Below are 23305 nucleotides of genomic sequence, written 5' to 3' on the forward strand. Positions count from 1 at the left end.
CGCAAATTCGGTTTGATTAATTCCAAATCTGTCCTTGGAATCACATTCCCTCCCGAACTGCAATGCCTTTATTAAAGTTTAAACTTGCTCATCTCTTTCAGTTGCTTTGCTTAATTGATCCACTGTCACAGGCAATTTCGTGATGGCGTCAACTTCAAGTAAATCGATTTCCTCAATGGCATTGTACTTTTCTGCTACAGGTAAACGTGACATTGCATCGGCATTTGCATTTTCTTTTGATTTTCTATACTGAATGTCATAGTCAAATGATTCAAGAAAAATTGCATAATGTTGCATACATGTAGCTGAAAGTGTTGGTAGTCCTCTATGTGGTGACAAAATCTGGGATATTGGCTTGTTGTCAGTGACTAAAGTAAATCGCCTAGCATACACGTACTGGTAGAATTTTTTAATACCAAAGATGATCGCGTATGCTTCCCTATCCACTTGGCTGTATTTTTGTTGAACTTGTGATAGTGTTTGTGATGCGTATTGAATAGGCCTTTCGCTCTTATCTGGGTAGACATGGCTGAGAACTGCACCCACTCCGTATGGACTAGCATCTGTTGCCAGTATTAATGGCAATTTTGGATCGTAATGGGCTAATATAACATCTGACTGCATCTGTTTTTTTACTTATTGAAATGATTTTTCACAATCCTCATCCCAATAAAAAAATACCTTGTCCTTTAAAAGGTTATTTATAGGATATAAAATCGTACTCAACCCTTTTAAAAATCTTCCATAGTAATTTATGAGACCCACGAAAGCTCTTACTTCGTCTTTATTGCTTGGCTGTTTCATGTTTTGGATCGCGTCAATTTTGCTTCTCATTTTATGAATTCCTTTGCAGTCTATCATATACCCACAATATTCTATACGATCTACCATAAATTCAGACTTATCCAAATTCACTCGCATATTGTAATGATTTAATCTTCGAAGTACTTCTTCCAAACGCTGTAAGTGAACCGAATCATTTTCCGCTGTGATTTTTATGTCATCTAAAAACACTTTTACACCTGGGATATCACTCAAAATTTGCTCCATATGCCGTTGCCATTTTGCTGGTGCACACGCTATCCCAAACATCATTCTTTTAGGCCGATATAACCCTTTATGGGTGCTCAACGTTAGATAATCACGATCATCTGGGTGTATTTCTAACTGCAAGTAGGCTTTGGACAGGTCGATTTTTGTAAATTTTTTTCCCCCAGCCATTGAGGTGAATAGTTCATCAATTGATGGCAACGGATATTCATCGATATTTAAAAATTTGTTGACTGTGGCTTTATAATCGCTACAGATTCGAACTTGGTTATTTCGCTTGCGAACAGCAACTATCGGTGTAGCCCACTCACACGTATCCACTGGTTCCAAAATATCGCTTGCCACTAACTTCTCCAGTTCATCTTCAACCGCTTTTATTAATGGAAATGCCACGCGACGCGCTTTGATGAAAATCGGGGAGGCATTTTCTTTCATATGTAACCGTGCCTGTATTCCTGTGATTTTTCCTGCTGTTTTGGAAAATACCTTAGGGTACTTATTAACTAGTTCGTCAATTACTGAGAATTTAGCTTTGTCTTGTTGTATTTGCATTACTGTATCTAATTGTTTTTCGAAAAGTTGACCCCAATCTAATTTGATCTGTCGAAGCCATTCACGACCCAGCAAAGGGTTTCGTTGCGATCGAACGATGTACATTTTGAGGTTAACCACGTTTTGCTTTGTTTTAACCTTGACGTTAACATAACCAAAGCATTCCAGCTTCTTTCCGCAAAAACTAACCAGCTCCGTATCGTTTTCTTGTAAATGAAGTTTGCCAAATTGTTTCTTTGCATCTGATAGACCGACAACAGTTACAGGTGACCCAGTATCTATTTGAAAAATAAAAGGAATGTCATTAACAATAAGTTCGCAACACATTTTGGAACGAAGTGTTACCTGGCTTGGGTCGTCGATCTGCAAAAGCTCATCTGATATGTGGCAGATTTCATCAACACAAATGTTCTCGGCACCGGTCTCTTCTTCTAATTGATTTGTAGCTCCTCTTCCATTTCGTCTCATCTTAAAACAAGCTCGCTGTAGATGCCCCTTTGTATTGCAGTATGAGCACATTGAGTTTTTATACTTGCATTTGGTTGCTAAATGCTCCGTGCTGTTACACCGATAACAAACAAAATTCGTCGATGACGATGTTCTTATTGGATTTGTACTTGATTTATTTTCCCAAGTGTTTTTTTTCTTTTTGTTATTTTCTTTTACGAAATTCACATCAGATGTCAATTCTTTCTCTTTGTGTAACTCCGCACCACCTTTTTCTGATACCTCTATGGCCTTGGCGGTGTCTAGTGCTGACGATAGAGTAAGTTGTTCTTTTTCTAGAAGCCGATTTTGAATGCGTTGATTTTTTAGACCAAATACAAATTGGTTTCGTAAAGCGGTTTGTAAGTATGAACCAAACTTACACCCAATTGATAAACGCCTAAGTGCATTCAGAAATTCTTCACAGGTTTCTTCGTCCTGCTGTTTTCGCAAATGGAAGCGATAGTTTTCCAATATTTCATTTGGAGTTGGGTCGAAGAACTCGGATAAAGTTTTAATGATGTCGTCATATGATTTGGTTGATGGTTTGTCTGGTGACACTTTATCGCAAAGAACGTTGTATGCTTCACTTCCCATGTAGTGGAGGAGCAATTTGACCTTTTTTTCAATAGGGTGGTCAAAAAGGGCAATCGCAGTCTCAAATCTATCAACCCAACGGCTCCATTTGATATTTTTGTCATATGGTTCGATAGAAAATGGAGTTTGGAGTGACTGAACAACTACGGGTTGTGTCATATTTTAATTTCACTGAATATCGAATTTTTTTTATCTGTATATAATGTTAACTCGTGTATGTATTTATTTAATATCAATTAAAAAAAATCTATTCATGCAGTTTGTTTTATTTCTTTTTTTTTGTATTGTAAGACCGCGTGCTTCTTTTTTTTTTAAGCTTTTCTCATTGATTTTCTTTAATTTGTGAATCCGCTCTATCCTCGTCGCCACTTATTGTATCGTTACTCAAATAAAATACAGTAATCCTTGGACTTTAGTTATTTATTCAATATTTCATATTATATTATTTAAGTGTTGATTGCTCAAAGGTTATTAACAGACTGAATACATAAAGTAACTTAGGTATTTGACAATTGAGAGTTTGGAGAAAGAGAATCATAATTGACACGATATAACAATTTTATATATAATATTCGTCCATTTAAACAAATTTTACTGTTTGTAGTCTAGACAACCTATTGGCATTCTGGTTACTAAGAACTTTCCTAATTCTCTATAGGGTCGCTCATTCATTACGCTAAAATATAAATACAAAAACAAGAAATGTCTACCCTTCACAATTTAATTATTTGGCAAACTTTTGAAATCATTCATTAATTCTATAGGCAGTATTTCTCTTTGCGATATCTCAAAACCTCTTTTAAATTTTAAATTGACCACTAACTAATTATAAATGTAAATCTTATTTGCATCAAATGCAATACTGTTTTTTTCATAAGCCGTTTATAAAGGTGACCATTTAACGATCCGCAGTACCCGTGGCATAATGGTTAGTGCGATGGACTTTCATGCGAGAGGGTAGGGTTCGATCCCTGCCTATGCGACTTAAAGTTTTTATCACGGGTACTGCCTCTTGCGAGGAATTGACAAATTCTCCAAGAGTAATTCTTGTCATAAAAAGTGCTTTCCCAAATTTGCTTTTCGGATTCGGCTTAAAACTGTAGGTCCCTTCCATTCCTGACAAAAGTACTCGCACACAAGAATGGTTGAGAGTTGTCAGTCACTAGGCCCTAGTTCTCAAACGAACTGTTGCGCCGCCCAATTTATTATTTATTTATTTAATAATCCAAGTTTTAACCTCGATAACGGTTTTTTAAAATACAATAATGTTCTGCGAACTAATTTCAATAGTAGCCTTAGGTATTTTTATATATAAAACGTGAACGATTCGGGAGAAATATTTTATATACAGACAGTTAATATATATTAAAATTCCAGTTTTTCCCTGTAATTCCATGGATTTGATAGTAACTAATATTTCTTAAACAAAGGGTTTAATCCTTTTAGGTACTCATATCGGTCTTAGCCTGTAGAAAAATATTATTCCGAGATTTATTCAAGACACTAATTTTTAGCGAAATGCGAAATAGCAATGCCCACCAAATTTGTTTTTAATAAAAATAATTTGTCTCAACATTAAGGTAATTTAGAACTCCAAAAACATTTTTAAAAAATTGGTTTTGGACAGAGAGAGTAAAAAACTGCATAAAAGTAGGGTTTAAAACAACCATTATTCAAAATAACCGTCAGAATGCGGCACAGACAAGTTACCAAATTCTGTTAGGTCATGACCTGGTCTTGAACCATATTAATTTTGGGCTGTTACTTATGGGACACAATGTATGAAATACTTACATAACAAACTACGATTGGTAAGAGCAGTCATTCAAATGTTTTGCCTGATAACTTATTTCAGTACAAGCAACCGGTGAAATTATTATAAAACAAATGAGCTGAATTTCGTAGATTTGTCAAAAAAGAGGTTTTTGTCTACCAAACAATCATAAAAGTAGGATTCGAGTAGTAAATAAACAACACAAAATCTGGAGCAATGGTTCTTAAATTACAATACAAAACATTTAAAAACATACTTTCTTAAACGCTTTTTTTTAACAAATATAACAGAATGAGGAGAATCTTAAATTTTAGATTTTAAAGAATAGGTATAGATGAACCAACTCTTTTACTACTCCTTAACATTACTTTTTTCACCAGAGTTCAGTTTAAACACTAAATCAAACAGGGCCTATATCCTTGCACAAAACAGTACCGCCAAATTATTAAAAAAAATTCCCAATATTTTGTGTCTATACATTTTGAGAGATATAATTTTCACCCCAGCACAAAAAAAAGCTCAACTTTCCAAAAATTCTAAGACTAAGCTTTTACTCTCTTGGTAAAGAAAACATTTTATTCAGAGCTTTTTGCTAACAAAAATTTTCCCACTCACAGAATCTTCCACATTGTGTTCTCTCCAGCAGCTCTTGTACCGTTATTTGAGACCTAAGCCAACCCCAGGAAAATCTTAAGCAATTTGTATTTTTTAAAATTTTGCTGCCTCTAGTTGGTGTTCCGGTTTCGGGTTGTGCTGTTTGTTGCCTTTTTCTCCTATTTTCACCATCATCATAAAATACATATACTTTACATTACAAAAAAAAAACCTGAATAATATACACACACATTTTAGTGATAAAAGTTAAAAGGGAAAACAGTTTAAAATAAAAAGGTTAAAATAATGTTGAAGTCGAGTAAAATAACGTACATATATTAAAAGAATAACGACTAAAAGGTGTACAAAAAGCAAATATACACCCTTTTTTCTGCTTTAAAAAGAATTTTTTTTTTTAAATTCAAATCACACATATGTTGATTTGGGCCAGCAACAGTGGATGTATTTTCTTAGCAAATTCTTTTTTTTTGGACGGAAAATGCTTAATATAATTATAAACGAAAACTAAGAACGATTATTTCTGAAATTCAATTATATTCTTAAAAGCGGTGTACATAAAACTCTGTTCGGTGTAAAAAAAAGTAGTTGATACCAATCGTCGAATTTTGAAATTTTCCCAGGACGAGAAAGTTTCTCTTTTTGCCTGTCTTTTTTGTGGTATCTACTCTCTAAGAAAGCAGGGAATTACGGGAACCATCAGCAATTGAAGTTTTCCTGTCTCTCTGTCCTCTGTATGGGTTTAGATGTGTAGTTGTGTGAATTTTGGAGTGCGTGAGTTTGGATATACGGCAGTATCAATAACTGAAAGGACCAGCAGAAAAACATAGCAAGTTTTAAAAATCGAATCGAACTTTTTTTGGTGCTGGGAAATATTTTCAAAAAAAGAAAACCTATTAACTTCGATAAAATTAAAATTGATATTGATGTGAGGTTCTTTTCATTTTTTTTGTTTGCCTTAATTTCAATCCATTTTCAACGGTTTTCTAACTTTAATTTTTATTATTGTTCCCTCAAGGACAACAAACAGTATAACAGGTGCTTTAATATATGGGGCATGGTGAACAGAGAGTCGGAAAATGCTTAAAGCAAAATTATATAAACAAAATTAACTCACTAATATTTTAATAATTCGTCAAAAAACAACACAAATTTTGTTCGAGAAAATGTGAACATTAGTTCGGATTCTGAAAAAAGAAGTAACGGATACCACAAAAAAGTAAAAGAAAAAGCAGAAGAAACTTGCGAAATGAGTGTGTATTCATTGTATCCGTTGTACGAGAAGATTTTCATAAGTGGTACAAGACAAGCTAACAAGTGTTAGAGTCTCGAGATTTTTCTTTCTTTCTTAGAGTTTGAGTTTGTCGACTTTTTAACTCAAAACCGTATTTTTTTTTTTAAATTTGAGTGGTTTAAAATTCCATTAAACGCCTAATTAATTTTAAAATAATTGAAAATAGCTGCATTTTCGTTAAAAATTGTTAAGCAAAATATTTGTAAAAATTAAATGAAATATTCCGTAGAAATGTATATGTTATTTATTAGAAAAAATGTTGTGAACGAAAACAAATAAATAAAAATAAATACAAAATATTTTCTATCATATAGAAATACATACATAAGAAAATACAAATATCTATACCTATAAAATTCTTGGAAATAAGATTTCGGAGTAATTTATAAAAAATATTAATTTCGTAGTTAGTGCAAATCGTTTTTCATACATCAATTTAATTTTTGTTGAAATCGTTATGAATAAATAAATTTTAGAACAAAATTTGATAAAAACAAGAACACAAAATTCATCAAATTGGCGGCTTTTAACTATTGTTGTACGGATATCGGAAGAACTTTAATTAAACGTGAGTAATTATTCTATTATTTACTATTTTTTCTTTTTATAAATTAATATGAAAACAATATTCTTAAACAAGATTAAAAGAAAGTTTTCAACTGCGCAGGTTTCTATATTTTTTCAGATCTAAATGTGACAGTTTGCTTAAAGTTCAATGATCTTTTATGGAAACATATTGTTAGGCCTTTTAAAATGGCACGTGACTTAATTTTCATCATATTTAGTTCTCTCAAAATAATTTACGAAATTCAGCTTGTGCCACAAAATCTACGGATTTCAATTTTAAACACACAAAAAGAACATTTCTTGCTTTGCATACATATATAAAAAAAAAGATTTGTTCACCTAAAAAACCGAAGTTTCATTTCGACAAACTATACGTCGTGAAAAATAATATACACACTAAAAATTCAATTAAACATAAAATAGCAATAGTTCATGGTTTGTTTTTATCAGAAAAAAAAATCACATGTCAAAGAAATAAAAGAATTTAGTGAATAAAATATTTCTTTTAGTTTCACAATTAAATCCGTTTTAAAAAGTTTTGTTTTCATCAAGATTTAAAACATTTTAAAAACTGTGGAAGCATTCTTCTTATGTATAATATAATCCTTTGAAGTTTTTAATCTAGTTTTTTAATGAATGTTTACCATTCATTTTTGTATATGTTCGTTTTTTGGAAAAATTTTTGAATTTTCCTTATAACAATTTTAAGATCTTGTGCAGGAATTGATTGGCCATTCCTAGCGAGCATTTGATAAATTCACCAAAAAATTATTCTTTGCGTGAAAAGTGCTTTATCAAATTTGCCGTTCGGATTCGGCATACGAACTGTGATTCCCATCCATCCCTCCATTACTCGCACAGAGGAAAGGTTAAGAGTAGCAAGTCACTAGGCCATGGTTCTTTATACGAGCTGTTGACAAAGTTTTTAATTGTATATGTAAATACGATTAAAATTTGAATTTCCTTTAAAAAATCTTGACCGTTTTCTAAGGTATCTAATTTTGAAATAAATAATTAAATAATTTTAAAAAATCCAAAAAAAAATAGACTATTTCAATAATCATATATTAGATCTTATTTTATTTAATTTTATTTATTTATTTAATTTTATTTTGGACAATATAGGGTTGCCTAGCCAAAACTTGGCAGAGTTTCCTCCATTTGATATTTTATTTACTTACCTTTATATGTTATTTAGTACATTTAAGTGTCATATGAAAGAGTATTTAATTCTCTTTGCGGCTATACAGGGTTTTGCTTGTTAAAAAGGTAGTTGGAAAGGCTTGTGGCTTGTAAGCTTGTGGAAATGCTAAAATATTTTCTTTACTTTTAAAACAAAGAAGTTTGTGGTGTTTTTATTTTATTTTGGTATTATTTATTATTTTAATCAAACAACAAACGTGCACAACCCGTTAACCAAAGCAAAAACAAACAAAAAATGAAGAAATGTTTTGTGTATTTTGGAAATTTATTTCATATGTCCAGGCACTGTTCCCGTCATTAAGTGATCATGTACAAAAACACAATTAAATTTTAATTTGGACATTAATGGAAACTTGTCGGTGTGGCCAGTCTATTTTCCAAATATGTTTGACATAACGGCGGAGTTTTTCGAAAAAGTGACTGCAAGCTAAAGTCTGTTGCATATATTTAGGCATTAATATGTAAATATATAAATGCTCAAATTTGTATAGCAGCGTATCAGTCAAATAAAAATATAAATACAAAGAATTCACATCGGCTGTGAATTGAAGCATGTAGGGATTAAGCAACGACAAATAATGATTTTTCTACATTGACTGAAAACCTTAAATCATATATTTTGGCAATGCTAGGTTGTGCCACTTTTAGCTGGCCAGCCCTACACAGTTGGAAAGAGGTTTACTCTTTCATATTACACCATAAACATTACTAAATAACAGATGAAAGTTAAGTAAATGGCGCTTACTAAAGTCTTAAGATTTCAAATGAAGAAAGCTCTAGGTTAAGACAACTTTATCTAGACAACCCCATGCTAATAGGCGAATTTTTGAATGCACTTGTATGTAAACAAGTCTATGCTTTCCAAAGTGTTAAACAAGGCAACTTTAGGTAATGCCTTTGTTTAGAGAACCTTAATGCTATTAGACTTATAGTAACACGTGGAATTAATTTTCTACACTTACCAAAAACTTAACAATTCAAATGCAGACAACCCTGGGTTGTTCAAACTTAATTTAATAACCTTTCATTTAACACCAAAGTCAATTAAATAACAGATGGTAACACCTCTTTAAGCCAGGATAGTTAGAAAGACGGAATCACCGGACCCACTTTTTTGAATGTCTCTATCATCGCATTGTCATGTTTGATTAAAATCTCGAGTTTGAACTTTTTACGAATACAACACAAAATAGCGTATAAAATCCACAGTATAGGTTAGGTTGGAGTGGCTGTCCAGATGCCAATGACGCACCCAGACCTCAAGGGTCCATTGTGATACCACTAATGAGGTTACTCATGGAAGAGTAATGAACTTAAACAAACCATTTTGTACTTTTTATAAAGTTAGAGAGACATTTTGTGTCAATCGTTGCCAGTTCACTAGTATTATCGAAGAAGGGATTACCGAGAAAGTTATTCCTTCTAATGGCGAGTGCTGACCATGTACATAGAAGGTGTTGGACTGTTTCTTCTTCCTCCTCGTCCATGCAGCTTCTACAAAAGTCATTTGTGTAGATCCCTAGCCTCAGAGCATGTCTTCCTATGAGGCAGTGTCCTGTTATTACTCTAATTGTAGAGATTATACTTTGTCTGCTCAGGGATATCAAGCCTTTTGACCGTTTTAAGTCTATGTTTGGCCATATTTGCTTGGTTCCTAGGCAGGTGGTCCTCTGTGACCATCTAGCATTTGTTGATTCTAGAGCATATTGTTTGAGAAGATATAAGCATGTAGCAAGTGGTGTTCCTATGTTATTATTTTGTCTAACATTAGGCAGAAGTGTTCCGTTTTTGGCGAGCTCATCGGCTTTGCAATTTCCCAGAATGTCTCTGTGGCCCGGCACCCAAATGAGGTGAATATTAAACTGTTCCGTCATCTCATTCAGAGATGATCGACAATCGTGAACTATTTGAAAGTTTGTGGAGACAGACGGGAGAGATTTAAGAGCGGCTTGGCTGTCTGAGAAGATTCGTATATCCTTGCAAGATATAACTTTTTCTTTGAGCCAGGATAGTGCTTCTTTAATCGCCAATACTTCTGCCTGGAATACACTCCATTGATTGGGAAGTCTATAGGATAAACTGAGATTCAGTTGTTCCGAATAAATACCCCTTCCAACTCCATGTTCGGTCTTTGAACCGTCTGTATAGAAGTGCACCGCATCGTCTTCCAGGGGTCTCCCTTCTTCCCAGGAGGATCTTGAAGGGATGGATACATGTAACTTTTTTAGATTTACCATCTTGTCCAGTGCGGTCCATCATACGACAACTCCATAAATGAGTATCGGTCTGATTACCGAAATGTAAAACCAGTGGGTTTTTTTTGGGGATTTTGATCCTATGGCCTTTTTACAAATAAAAAGCGCTACAGTAGCTTTTTTACTCTTTAATCAATATTCTTCCAATTTAGTTTTTTGTCTACAATGAGGCCTAAATATTTACCTTGATCAAAAAAGCTTAAAAGTATTTCTTTAATTCTGTTTTATGTGGATTGACGTCCAAGCCACAATGCTTAGCCCATTTTGTTAGCCTATTTAAGATATTTTGTAGGAGTTCCGAGAGAACTTGGGGGTGCTTCCCTGATACGGATATTGCAACAACGTCAGCATAGCCAATCACCCTGAAACCCTCTGCTTCCAATAAAAGAGGCGACAGGACCCCACCTTGGGGGGTGCCTCGATTCACCGATCTGCTGGTAGTAAAACTTCTCATGCTAGAAGTTGTTGTCCTGCTTTTGAGCATGAGACTTATAAGATCTATGAGTGATTTCTTTTATTTCAGCTTATCCATTGCTGTTGTGATCGCCTGGTAAGTGACGTTGTTGAAAGCTCCTTCAATATCTAGGAACGCTACTAAGATATATTCTTTGTATTCGAGGGAATATTCAATAATACGTACCAGCGAGTGAAGTGCTGATTCTACTGATTTTCCCTTAGAGTAAGCATGTTGAGCTGTGGAAATGAGACATGGTTTAGGTGTAAATTTCAATCAATCTTTCCAAGGTTTTTAGAAAGAAGGATGATAGGCTGATTGGTCGCAGATCTTTAGGGTTTCCCTGCTTTATGAATGAAGACTACTTTTGTCATTCTCCAGTCTTTAGGATCATATCTCAACCTTAAACAGCTTGTCAGAATGATTTCCAATGGTGGAATGATCATGTCTGAGCATTTCTGTAGTTCGGACGGAATGATTCCGTCTGGTCCTAAAGATTTACATGGATCCAAGCTGTCTTTGGCCCATTGCAGTTTTTCCCGCGTTATTAGATCAACTAAATCGCTTGTAAAAGCTTGAGACTCTTATGTTAAGTCGTTGAGTATGTTAGAGCTACCTGGAAAGTGGGTGTCTAATAACAAATTAAGAGATTCTTCATCTGTGATAGTCCATGTGCCTGCTTCTGTCTTTAAAGCACTGGGTATTATTGGACTTTTTGAGAGAATTTTCTTGAGTCTTGAGGCTTCTGAAGTATTTTGTATTTTACCACAAAAGTTTCTCCAAGAAGACCTCTTACTCTTCCCTAATTTTTTTTTATATTTTACTTAGATCTATTGAAAAGTTTGCGACTCTTTTTGAATGGTTTTAGTTCTTCACGCCACCAATGAGGTTTCTTTTTACCCTTTAAAATGGTTACAGGGCATGAAGTTATCATTGTTTCATTAAAGGCTTCGGTGAGATGATTCACAGAAAGGTCTAGTTCATCTTTACTGAAGGAGATTTTAAGAAGGTTTTGGTCAAGCAGTTGTGCTAGTACCTCGCTATATCGCTCCCAGTTAGTATTACGGTGATTGCGAAAACCCGTAGATGTATTTTACACATCTTTGAGCTCAAACTGAATGTCTCTTTTGAGACATGCCAGTTTGGATTCAGATTGTGGATCGAGTCAAAGTTATGTATAATATCAAGTACCTCTTTCCTATTCTTGGTTACAAAAGTGGGTTCATTACCAAAATTACTTATGGTTAGTGCTTAGTAAGTAATCAAATAAGGACTCACCTCTCTCATTTATATCAGAACTACCCCATACCGTATCATGGGCGCTAGCGTCCGAGCTAATTAGGAGACCAACTTTTTTCGATTGTGCGTCCGCAATTGCCTTCCTCAAGGTGTCTCCTGGAATTGGGCTGTCGTGGCCAAGATAAGAGGAAATGAGCCAGTAAGTGGCTTTATCCGTTGTTAAGACAGCGGTTGTGGTGTCCTTGTCGCTTTAATTAGGGAATAAAAATACGTTTAAGTCATTTTTTACTAACATGCATGACCTAAGTTCACCTTTCTCCGATGCATATACAATAGGTTATAGGCAGGAGTTCTGAGGCCTCTGATGATGGAATTTGAGACCCACGGCTGCTGTATCAAGACGATATCTTCCTTGGTCCTATGCAATCGGAGTAACAGGTTGCTTGTGGCCATGATGGCGTGGTGGAGATTAATCTGTACTAATCGCAGCATTGCTAATTTTAGTCAGATCAATCTCCATCACTGTTTTGTCGGCGTTTTCATCGTCTGAGTAGGACTGAAGTAGGTCTTCCTCACTCAGAGTGATGCCTAAGGTGGCGTCTTCAGTATCCATGTCGGAGTTGCAGTCGACTATAGTTTTAGCCTCCACGTCGCGTCGGATGGCTCGTTTGGGGCTGTGGAGGTCGATGGTTCCACTTGTGGTATTGCATGGACTTCCATTATTAGTGGTAGTGAAGCGGTTCCTTCCGCTGAAGGGGCTTCTGTTGGGGCGTGTTGAGCGTATCTTCGTCTTTTTTAAAGATACGGATCACGATTTCATCGAAACCATACCTAATCACGCCTTTGGTCGCGGCCAGTGGAGCCAGTGATTCCCTATTGATCAACACAAGAGCTAATCTGTAGTGACCCACTGTCTCCTTCTCAACCTATGATACTTTCCAGTCGTGCGTAGGCAGGTTTGGATTACTTGTTTTGATCAATTTCATGATCATATCTGGGCAGTTGTGTAGAGCCAGGACCATTATACGTCCTCTTGGCCGGCAAGGAATATTCTCCCTTGCAACAACCTCGAGCTTGGCATCCAGCCAGAATTCTAGCAAGCCATTGACAGCAGCCCTGTATAGATTGAAAGATCTCTGATCACCACAGGCGATGAGTTTGATACGATTTTGGTACCATTCTACATCGGCTGTGTCTTGGAGAGGCCCCGGATTCTCCTCGATGACAGAGACATATCTGAAATCGAGGTGAGTCTTGACGTCTGCCCAATGATGATGAGAGATGTTACCATCCACATGACTCCTGTCAATGACCGTGGCTATGATCTTGCCTTTGAGCGCGTCGCTAAAGAAAAGATCTTTATTGCAGGCTGTTGTGCTGTTGGAAAGCACCGTCTGCCTTTTTGGTTCAGGCTTGTCGCCCTCGAAAGACCTATTGCGGTTTGACGTTGAGTGCCGCAGGTCGGTTTGTTATTTTTGCTAAGAAAGCCACTAGCCCACTCGAGTTTTCGCGTTTGTTCCGGGGTTCTTTCCGCCACCGGTATGACACCGACTGCGGCTAGAATCCTCTCAGCATTGCGTTGGTCTCCATTTGGTCTGTGACTTCTTGGACTTCTTGTTGGCCGGCCCAGAGCTATGTCTGTGTGACACAGATGTGGGTTCACCTCCAGAACTAGTCGCTACCGATACCAATCGGGGTGTGCCCTCAGCCTTCGAGTCAATTCCACATGTCGCAGATTTTGTCTCTCCGGATGGGGTGTCCTTTCTCGGCGTCGCTTGCAACGTCCTAGCAGGAGCGGGGAAAAGGTGGGGTGTGGAATTGCCGCCCTTGGAACAGCCGAGCGACACAGCTGTTTCACTGACGGGTAATTCCTTCAAGTAAAGATTGTGGCTAGTAAAGCGAGAAAGACTCCCACTACTAGTGGCAACCACAGGGTTGCCAACCCGTTCACACCCCTGAGTTTTGTCTACAGCCTTTTCAGGAGATGTGACCGCATTGGCAGCCATGGGGCGATTTTTTTGTTTTTTTAATTGTTCCATTTGATTTTTCCATTTTATTCAAACGAGTAATGAGGAAAGACGGTCAGGCCCGCAGATCCGCTTGCCGGGATAAGGCAGAAATATGACGGACCTTGCCAAAGCATCCGAAAGAGCTCGTTAGTGGCTGGTTTATGCCCCAGCCTTCCATTCTTCGGCACGATTTTTGTACGCAGTACGCTCACATCACCACTGAAATTAGGACCCTCTAAACTATGATTAAATTGGGTTTCCGAACGTTGCACTATTGAGGAGTAACAACAATTCAGCGGCTCAACTCAACCTTAGCTAATCCATCCTGCCGAAAACGCACAGGACTACTGTGGTGATCATTGCCCGCCTGGCACCCACTTGGAGGGTTTGAATGAGGATTTTGTATAGGGCCCACAGTACCATAATGTTAGCTCAAATATTATAACACTTTTTGTTTTTGTATTTTCTTGATTGAAAATTTATATTACTCAAATTTAAAATCAGGTTCTCCCCCTGGGAGAAAATTTGTTTGTTTTTTTTTCGTATGAATTCCCTTCAATTCAAAACTAATCGTAATGCGTTAATAGATATGACCCCCATTTATTTTGAATTATATATTTTGTGTATATGAAAACAAAGTATGTGTTTTACTTCCTTAAACTTTGTTGCTAAAAGTACTACTTTTAACTGAAGACTGCACCACAAACATAATATGAATCGCATATTCAGCCCTATTCCAAAAACACAGCAAATTCATCAACTTTTGACCAATGGACGATCTAGGGTGGGTTGTCATATGAGCCATAAGGCTTATACAGTTAAGTTGTATAAGTAAAGATTTCATCTCAGTTTTAAATTAGTAATTTAACGACATTCACCAAAATGTGGTTTGCTGTCAAAAACAACTAAATTATTGTTAAATTATTTTCATAAAATTTGTTTCTAAGAAAAAGAACAAATCTTCAGGTTCTTAAGAAGAAACCTTGAATAAGAGGTCGTCAATTTGATATCAAGTTGCCTTTAAATTCCTAAAACGAGCCTTAATTATACTAATACATTTTTTACTTGCGACATGTAGGAACTATGCAACAAGTTTTGCATTAGTTAAAAAATTCGAAGTAGAGCTTTTGATCAAGCAGAGACAAATGTAATACAGTATAATTTTGTTTTTAAGGAGCATATTATTGTATTCACAAAGCAGGATAAATTGTGTTCGATAAGTTTGTCATTCAGCATTGAAATAGGGGCAGACATTTATTTCTTTTTGACAATGCTACTTAAAGTTAAATACTTATTTTTCAGGTCAATTTTTATTCAAATGTATCAATTTGTATATTTTAAAAGTTATAAACAAATATTTATATAGTATAATTTTACTTTCTAGGTAAATTAAGATGAAGTGTTATATTATATAATAGTCCTTTAAGTTGGTTTATTTATTGGAAAACAAAATCATACTGCTTTACTTTAAAAATGAGTATTTTTTACATGACAATATTTTGAACATTATTTTATTTCGGGTCAGGCATAATTTTGAATAAATCCAAAAATGTAGCTAAAGATAAAAATGTATCGTTTTTTTAGCTCTAAGAACCATCACGGTTAGCAAAATAAGCTAAAATATAACAGAAACTGTCAAATCATGTACCGTCTAAGCAATCGTTAGCTCGTAATTATAACTGACAATTGACAATGAATGTTCCTCTCCAATTGAGAGATTCATTTAAATATCAATATAAAAATGTATCTTACAACAAATAATAAAATGTCATGACACAACAGATGATTATTTTTACATACGATTACCTGGCGTTTTCGATTTTCTATTTTCTAGCTTATCTTTTCCAACTATCAACATAGCAATTACAAGTGCTAGAGTGTGTATGTATACACTGAACTTCAGTAAGAACATTGAAAAAACGGATTGGCACAAAATTCATTCAAGAACTCAACTAAAAAATGAAGAAACATACAAAAACAAAGCAACAAAGGGAATTTCAATTTTTCGAGGAGAGGTGGTTTTAATAATTTTTCTGTCAGATCCAGTTTAAATAAATAAGGGACAATACATAATCCAAAGCCAACATAAGTCTATTTCTGTTTTTTGCTCTTTCTTTAACATACAATAGTGTCCAATTCAAGTATCAGAACATTTGCAAAAAAAAAAACAACAAAACACCAAATGCCTTACAAATAAAGACATAAACCAAATTATTCCATGTTCAGTAATGGAATTGTCACACCATAATGGGGTTTTAATCAAAAAGTTGATTTATTCATATGTACGTTATGTACGTTGACTGTCTCAATAAAAATGTTGAGAATGAAATTGTAAGAAAAACTGTCACCATAATACATGTAGGAATATAACAGGAATCGTTGAATATCGATTTCCTGTTGTATGCTAAAATCAATTGAATTTTCATCATTGGAATCCTGTCTTTGACAAAAAAATAAGAAAACAAATCCTAGTCATAAACGAAACTAGTTGAACAACATAATATTAATTTACAAAGATCTTTTCGATGTCAATTTAACAGTTAATATTTTAAAATGATCCCTCGTCACCAAGCTTATAAAACTTAAAATTAGAATATTTTAACTGTGTAGGTACCTATACTATGTATGTTCTGAAGTATTCCAAAGCCCCCAAAATGCAGTTCAGAAACAGAATAACAATTACAAATGTTCACCAAATACAACAGATCAATGAATAAACTTAGATTTTTTATCTTATATCTACATTTTGGAGCAGGAAAAAATCATAATAAACTTTAATTTGTGGATTTAAATGAAGTCACAATTTATTATTATGATGTTAAAGTAGTACATTAGGTACATTTAAATTTTAAAGAGAAGAAAAGTTTTTCAAAAAACACATAGGTACCTACAATTCAGAAAAATGCATGAAATCTTTATATGAATCCATAGTACGGTCCATATAATTTAATGTTTGAAGATTTTTTCATGCAAATGTTGACCTTGACCTTGATTTTGGCCAGTATCTCACAAATAAATGCTTCAATGTTGTCTTCCAATGCATCAATTGAAGCAGAATTGTCTTTATAAAAAACGTTAAAACGTCTTTAACAAAAACGTTAAATCGCACGATCCAGTGCTAATTGACCGGTCCCGAACGTGAAATAAAATGGTCACCGAACTCGCTTCTCAATAAGTCCATTGTTGCGCGTGCTCTGTGGTATGTGCCACCGTTTTGTTAAAACCACATGTCATGCAAGTCAAGCTCTTCCATTTTGGGCAAAAAAGTTGGATATAATTTCACGGTAGCACTCACCATTCAAAATTACGTTACGATTTGCATCATCTTTGCAAAAATACGGTCCAATGATGCCACCAGCCCATAAACCGCACCAAACTGTGACTTTCTGGGCGCATTGGTAGCTCTTGCAATGCTTCTGTCTAATATTCACTCCAAAATCGATAATTCTTCTTATTTACGCACCCATTGAGACAAAAATGAGCTTCGTCGCTGAACACAATTTTTCGGTAAAAAGGTGGATCTTCGGCCAATTCACCAAAAATTTTACTTTGCAGTAGGTTGTTCGGCTTCAATTCTTGCACCAGCTGTATTTTGAAAGGCATCACACCTAAATTCTTCCGCAAAATTGTCCACGTTGTTGAGTAACAGAGGCCCAATCGATAATTGATGGTCATCATTAACACTGGCCGATACACCTGCGATATTTTCTTCAGTTCGCATTATACCTAAGCGTGTTGGCGGTTTAATGTCCAATAATATAAATTTGGTGAGAAATTTAGTCACAATAGCACGAATAGCCGATTCAGTGGGTCGATTAAACTGACCATAAAATGAAAGAAGAGCGTGATGAACTTTCAGGCATTTTTATAATAAAATTCAATAATTTGCAAGCGTTGTTCGTTTGTAAAACCATCCATGGTTAAATTATAGACCAAACTGAAGTTGTCCAAACATACAGGTAAATATTCACATTTAATAAAAATATACACAAACATCTATCGAAAACTAAGCAATTATTACATAGTCTTTCCCTGAACAAAATTGTAAAATTGCCATATACCCATGTACTCGTATGTTGGGGTGACCCGACAGGTAAGCGTACGATGTATATTCTAAGTCCCAACTTAACTAAACATCATATCTTCTTTCTTTCTATGGGTACATTTATAAGAAAATGTTTACATTGTAATCAAAAACAATCAAATAGCTAAAACAAAAGATATTCCGCATAATAACAACATTATAACCCCACAAAATATTCGTTAGCGTCACTGAAAATATGGAACATCGTAACCGATATTCTGATTCAAACATAATAATTGTCCTATCTTTCTATTTATATCATAATAAAAAAGAATTTGGGTAATTCTCAGAAAGCCTTTTGTGTTATTTACAATAAACATCGTATGTTCTAACGATTGCAAAACCAAACTTCTACATATTGGACTGACTTCTTTCCCAAAAACAAGTTTATATAACCTTTTTTCCATATTATTGAGTTACTTAAAAACTAATTCAATGACAAAACTAACTTTAAAGAGGTTTAAAGTCTTAAGTTTTTGTGTGTGGTCTTGTGAATATTTTTCTTATCTACTTATATTCCTCTCTGCCACAAGTGTGGTACAATTTTTAATTCAAATAGGTACATACAGAGTCCTTAATTATATGCATGAAAGTTCATATGTGATTGCAATTAAACTGTTTTAATTTCAGAACAAAAAAGTATGTTCCACCTGCGCCCATTGTCTCTATGACATTTGTAAGCAAAATTACAAATAATAAGCACAACGAAGACTGTTAAATCAATTGGAATGCAATATACAATATAATATAATATATAATACCTACCTACATTAATCATTATGACAAAATAACTAATATTAAAAATTATAGCTATGTAATAAACCGAGTTTATTTTTAACAGAACAAAATCATATACGAGTAAACGCTTGTCTCCAACAAATAGGAATCTTTTTATTCTTAAAGAGTATTCTTAGACGAAAATAACCTAATGTTAGCTAAACTTCGACCAGAAAGAAAATCTGAAGTTTCGTTCATCGTTACTGTTACAAACATAAAAAAGGAAGAACAACAAATGAACTACAAAAAAGAAATAAATGAAAAAGAAAGAAAATCTCAAAGAACTAGAAGACGAAGTTAACAAAGAATTGTATTGAATCCCATACAAATTAAATGGGTCATGCGTAAATACGTACATCACAGGCACAGGCACAAGCACAGGCACTCGCATATTGTAGAACTTCTTTTTCATCACATTTGTTTATAGGTACACAGATACACAAATCTACAGATACATTCAAATTCATTCCAAGTGGACTGGATTGAGAGCAGCATTAGCAGCAGCATCCAGAATTCCAGATTTTTAGTTTTTTTTTTTTTTTTTTTTTCAATTATTGGAGAACTAAATAATTTCCCCTAACACTATTTCGTAGATATAGACACAAAAATGAAAAAGAAACCTAAAGGGTACACAATATCTAGCGCGAGAGATATTTAAAATTGCATACAAATCAAAGTACAACAAAAAAAGGATTGTAATCTTCATAAATCCTACAGGGTAGTAGCGGCCGTGTGAGTGTGTGTGATTGCATGTAAATTTAGCAAAAGCTCCTTTTTCACATAGACAGGAGGAAAAACGAAAAACAGCTATCCCCAACACACACACTCACAATGAGGTATAGATTTCCTTCCATCCGGGATAACAAGAAGTCACTGGAAACAAGTGTTTTTCTTCCCTTTTTGCCTAACATTGGAAGTGTGTGGAAGAGCAAGTACTCGTATGTAGTACAATGGGGGATAGAAACGACTGCGACACGTTCACAGTTAATATTAACCTATATTTAAGACAGTGAAGAAATTGATGAGTCCGAATAAATAAACAACAACAATATTGGAGAAGAATCACACGCAAACGAGTAGAAACCCAGCAAAAACGGACTTCTTAACAGAGTGACAAAGAGATAAATTTATAGATAAGGAAAATAGAGAATTAGAAATATTCATTTTCCATTCACTTTGATTGTGATGGTTCGCATTTGTGCTTTCATTCTAATTTTCCGGAGGACCTTAAACTTACAATATTTATACCGTATCCTGGAGCAGATAGGGAAAGTACAAAGAAACCTTATAAATACAGAGAGAAAGGAAAAATGAAGAAGAGTACAAAAAAGGAAAGGATCCATGTCCTTGGCCAACAGCCCACGCTTTTTGGCTTGTTTGACGTTGTTTGGTGGTAAGCCGTGTAAATGTAACAGTTACAGTATATACATAGGTATATTTATTGCGTACAGAAATAATAACATGGCTCCCCAGAAAAATACTAAAACTTCTTTTGGGAAACATTTTTAAACGAAACGGTTATCATTTGTTGAGACGTACAAAACGTACGTACATCGTTACTTTTAACTTCTGTCCCTCTTTCTATCTGCATTTTATCCACTAACGTCTTTTTTGTTTGTAAGCTGGATTCATATATAAATTACTTGCAGCTTCTTAAACTAGAAAGAGAAACACATATCATTCCCAGAAAAGCAGAACGCAAACATATTTTTGTGTTGAATGTTCCAGACACAACAAATTCATGGTGAAAAAGTACAAACCATCAGCGTTGAATCTATCGAATCGAACACCAAAAATAGGAAGTGCTAAATCTTCTTCTTCCCCATATTTTATTTTCCTTTTTTTAAGTCGGATTGGAAAGATTGATATTGAGAAAGAATTTGATACGATATTTTCAATATTCAATGGGCAATTGTAACTTGTTTTTAAAAAAGATAATCGTGATAAACTCTTGGTGGTAATACGTATAATAATACAATATGTAAAATATGGTTTCGAATCAAGTTGAAGACTCAAAATATGCCTTTATGTAGAATATCAGTTTATTTCTAGAAAATAAAAGGTAAGGAAGAGGAGCAACTGTATTTCGATCGGTCCACAGCCAATGCTTTTTATGGTTATAGAGATTACTACCCATTAATTATATGTTTAGTAAATTCAACCACAGAACTTGTGTGACAGTTTGTGCTTGAGATAAGTTTAAATTGTAAAATTTCAAAATTCATACTACCTTTAGCAGATGGTTATGAATGATTATGATCATTTATGTCTATGATTGTTTAACTTTTATTAAAATGTCCAAATGAATACATTTATTTTATATTGAATATTTAAAAATGCAATAAACTTGTATAGTCTGAATAATGATGTAACCTCAACAGCTCAAGAATGTACATTTAATTGTTGATGCTAGTTTTTAGTTGTCTTGTTCCTTAACTATTCTTCTCCAAACGTGTTACCATTTTAAAAATGATTAAAATTGCTTTCCAAAATTATCTGAAACTATAAAAAAAAATCAGTGTTTCCTCCAAATTAAGTTTAAACCGTAAGAGAATTTATTCGAAACAAGTAATCAAATCGTATTAAACCATTACTTCATTGGAGTTAATTATTAAAAACTAGTATTATTAAAGTAATATATGTACATACTTACGTATTGTTGTACCTATATATATATACGCAGATGGGCGAAGTTTTCGTCACTGGTCAAGGGCGGATCCAGACTTTTCATCAGGGGGGGGGGGTGTCAGACACTTACATAGATGAGTTTTTACTCACCGCTTAAAAATGTTGTTTAATGTTTTGTAGGAGGATGCTAACAAAATTTAATAATTGCTAAAATGCCAATTTTAGTTATCAAATTATTTAGAACATTGCTGTCCAGCAAGATATGGCCTAACTTTTTAATTTGGATGCCTCATATGAAAGCATTCCAAGATTCCAACAGTTTTCTAAATATGCCATATTTAAAAGCTTTACAATAACTTAGAGGGTTTTTGGTGCATTTCGCGCAGAAATTTAGGAAATTGTTTTGGAACGTTGCTTTTTTCCAAATACAAACCACATTTTTCTTGTTTTCATTTCAATTAATGCAAAGAACGCTGCATAAATTTAAAAATCCAGAAAATGAGAGAGGATCTGATATGTAAAATGTCGGGCTTTTTTGATTTAGTTTTTTCGCGTTATAAATGCGTCAACAAAACTTAAAAATTGTAGAGACAAAAAGGTTTGATTCTTGAATTCAAGGAAATAGCTGCATTTAAGTACATAATTTTTCTAAAACAAAGTAAGGTAAGTAAAAAAATATGTTGGGAAGAAAAGTTTTGTAGTACTCACAAATTACACGTTTCAAAGCTTTTATATCAATAGATATGAAACGTTTATTATGTTTTTGACTTAGCCATTAATTTAACAAAAGTGTCACCTGCTTTTTTTGGGACATTTGTGTTATTGAAAATCGTGTTTGAATCTCAGTTCTAGAGTATCCAAAGCAAATTCACTTCAAAAGTATATTTATTTAATATTTTAAAATCTTTTGTATTCAACAGAAAACCAATTTTGAAAGAAATGAAACCCATGACTGGGTCGCTAGAACTTGATAATTTCTTCCAAAAAATCTGTTTAAAAAATATTTCCTATATTTTAAGCCATTTTATTTGTCAAAAAATCTAAATTAAACTTTCTTTTTTTGAAAATCATTTTAAATTTTGTCTTAAAAATATTTTTGGTATAAGCACTAAATAAAGAGCTTGTAAATTAATATTTTACATTAAAATTTCGTCAAAAAATGTTGTCTCCTTTCTGAAATATCGACTTTTGTAAACAAAATTAGTATTTTATTAAAAATAAAAAAAATACATTTTTGATCATAAAAAATCATTATCTATTTGATCATTGACTTCTCTACCGTCAAAATGTCATATTTGATTAAAAACTCTAGTTTTAAATTGTTTACTTATGCAAAACTTGCTATATAGTTCCTATATGTCGCAGTAAAAATCACTTCAATATTCATTATTTATGTGTGTCAAAAAAATGTAATAATAAAATTGAAGGCGAGTTTAAGGAATTCAAAGGCAACTTAATATAAAATTCATGATCTCTTATTCAAGGTTTCTTCTTAAGAACCGTAATATCTTAGAAATTTTTTTATGAAAATAATTTAAAGCATGACTAAAGTTTTTTCAAATTCCAAATTTAGCGAAAATCAAAATTTGAGAGTTTTTGACAGTAAACCACTTTTTGTGAATGTCGTTAAACTACTAATAAATCTTTAAATGAAATCTTTACTTATACAGCTTAACTGTTATAAGCTTTTTGGCTCATGTGACCCCCCCCCTCGTGGATCGTCA

The 23305-nt window shown here is 34.0% G+C and overlaps 2 protein-coding genes across 3 annotated transcripts in view; one reads left to right on the forward strand and one right to left on the reverse strand.

Annotated features, from left to right (window-relative positions):
- Positions 1–78: 78 nt before the first annotated feature.
- Positions 79–2844, reverse strand: LOC129947092 (uncharacterized protein K02A2.6-like). Its single transcript, XM_056057529.1, has 2 exons — positions 778–2844; positions 79–624 (listed from the first exon to the last, which is right to left on the reverse strand). The coding sequence occupies exons 1-2, from the start codon at positions 2842–2844 to the stop codon at positions 79–81; spliced, it is 2613 nt and encodes an 870-aa protein (XP_055913504.1).
- Positions 2845–6761: 3917 nt separating this feature from the next.
- Positions 6762–23305, forward strand: part of LOC129940601 (neuronal acetylcholine receptor subunit alpha-7-like) — a 141806-nt gene continuing 125262 nt past the window's right edge. Inside the window, exon 1 of one of the 2 annotated variants that reach the window (XM_056048987.1) lies at positions 6762–6933. The gene's annotated coding sequence lies outside the window, so the exon portion shown is untranslated. The remainder of the gene's footprint in view (positions 6934–23305) is intronic. The other variant, XM_056048988.1, reaches the window with a different exon arrangement.

The sequence above is a fragment of the Eupeodes corollae genome, chromosome 1 (genome assembly GCF_945859685.1).
Source record: "Eupeodes corollae chromosome 1, idEupCoro1.1, whole genome shotgun sequence".
In the NCBI taxonomy this organism is placed as follows: domain Eukaryota; kingdom Metazoa; phylum Arthropoda; class Insecta; order Diptera; family Syrphidae; genus Eupeodes; species Eupeodes corollae.

Coding starts and splice junctions, on each gene's coding strand:
- LOC129947092 (XM_056057529.1), bottom strand. CDS start 2,844: ATGACACAACCCGTAGTTGTTCAGTCACTCCAAACTCCATTTTCTATC. Junction 625..777: donor AGCCAAGCAATAAAGACGAA/GTAAGAGCTTTC, acceptor GTAAAAAAACAG/ATGCAGTCAGATGTTATATT.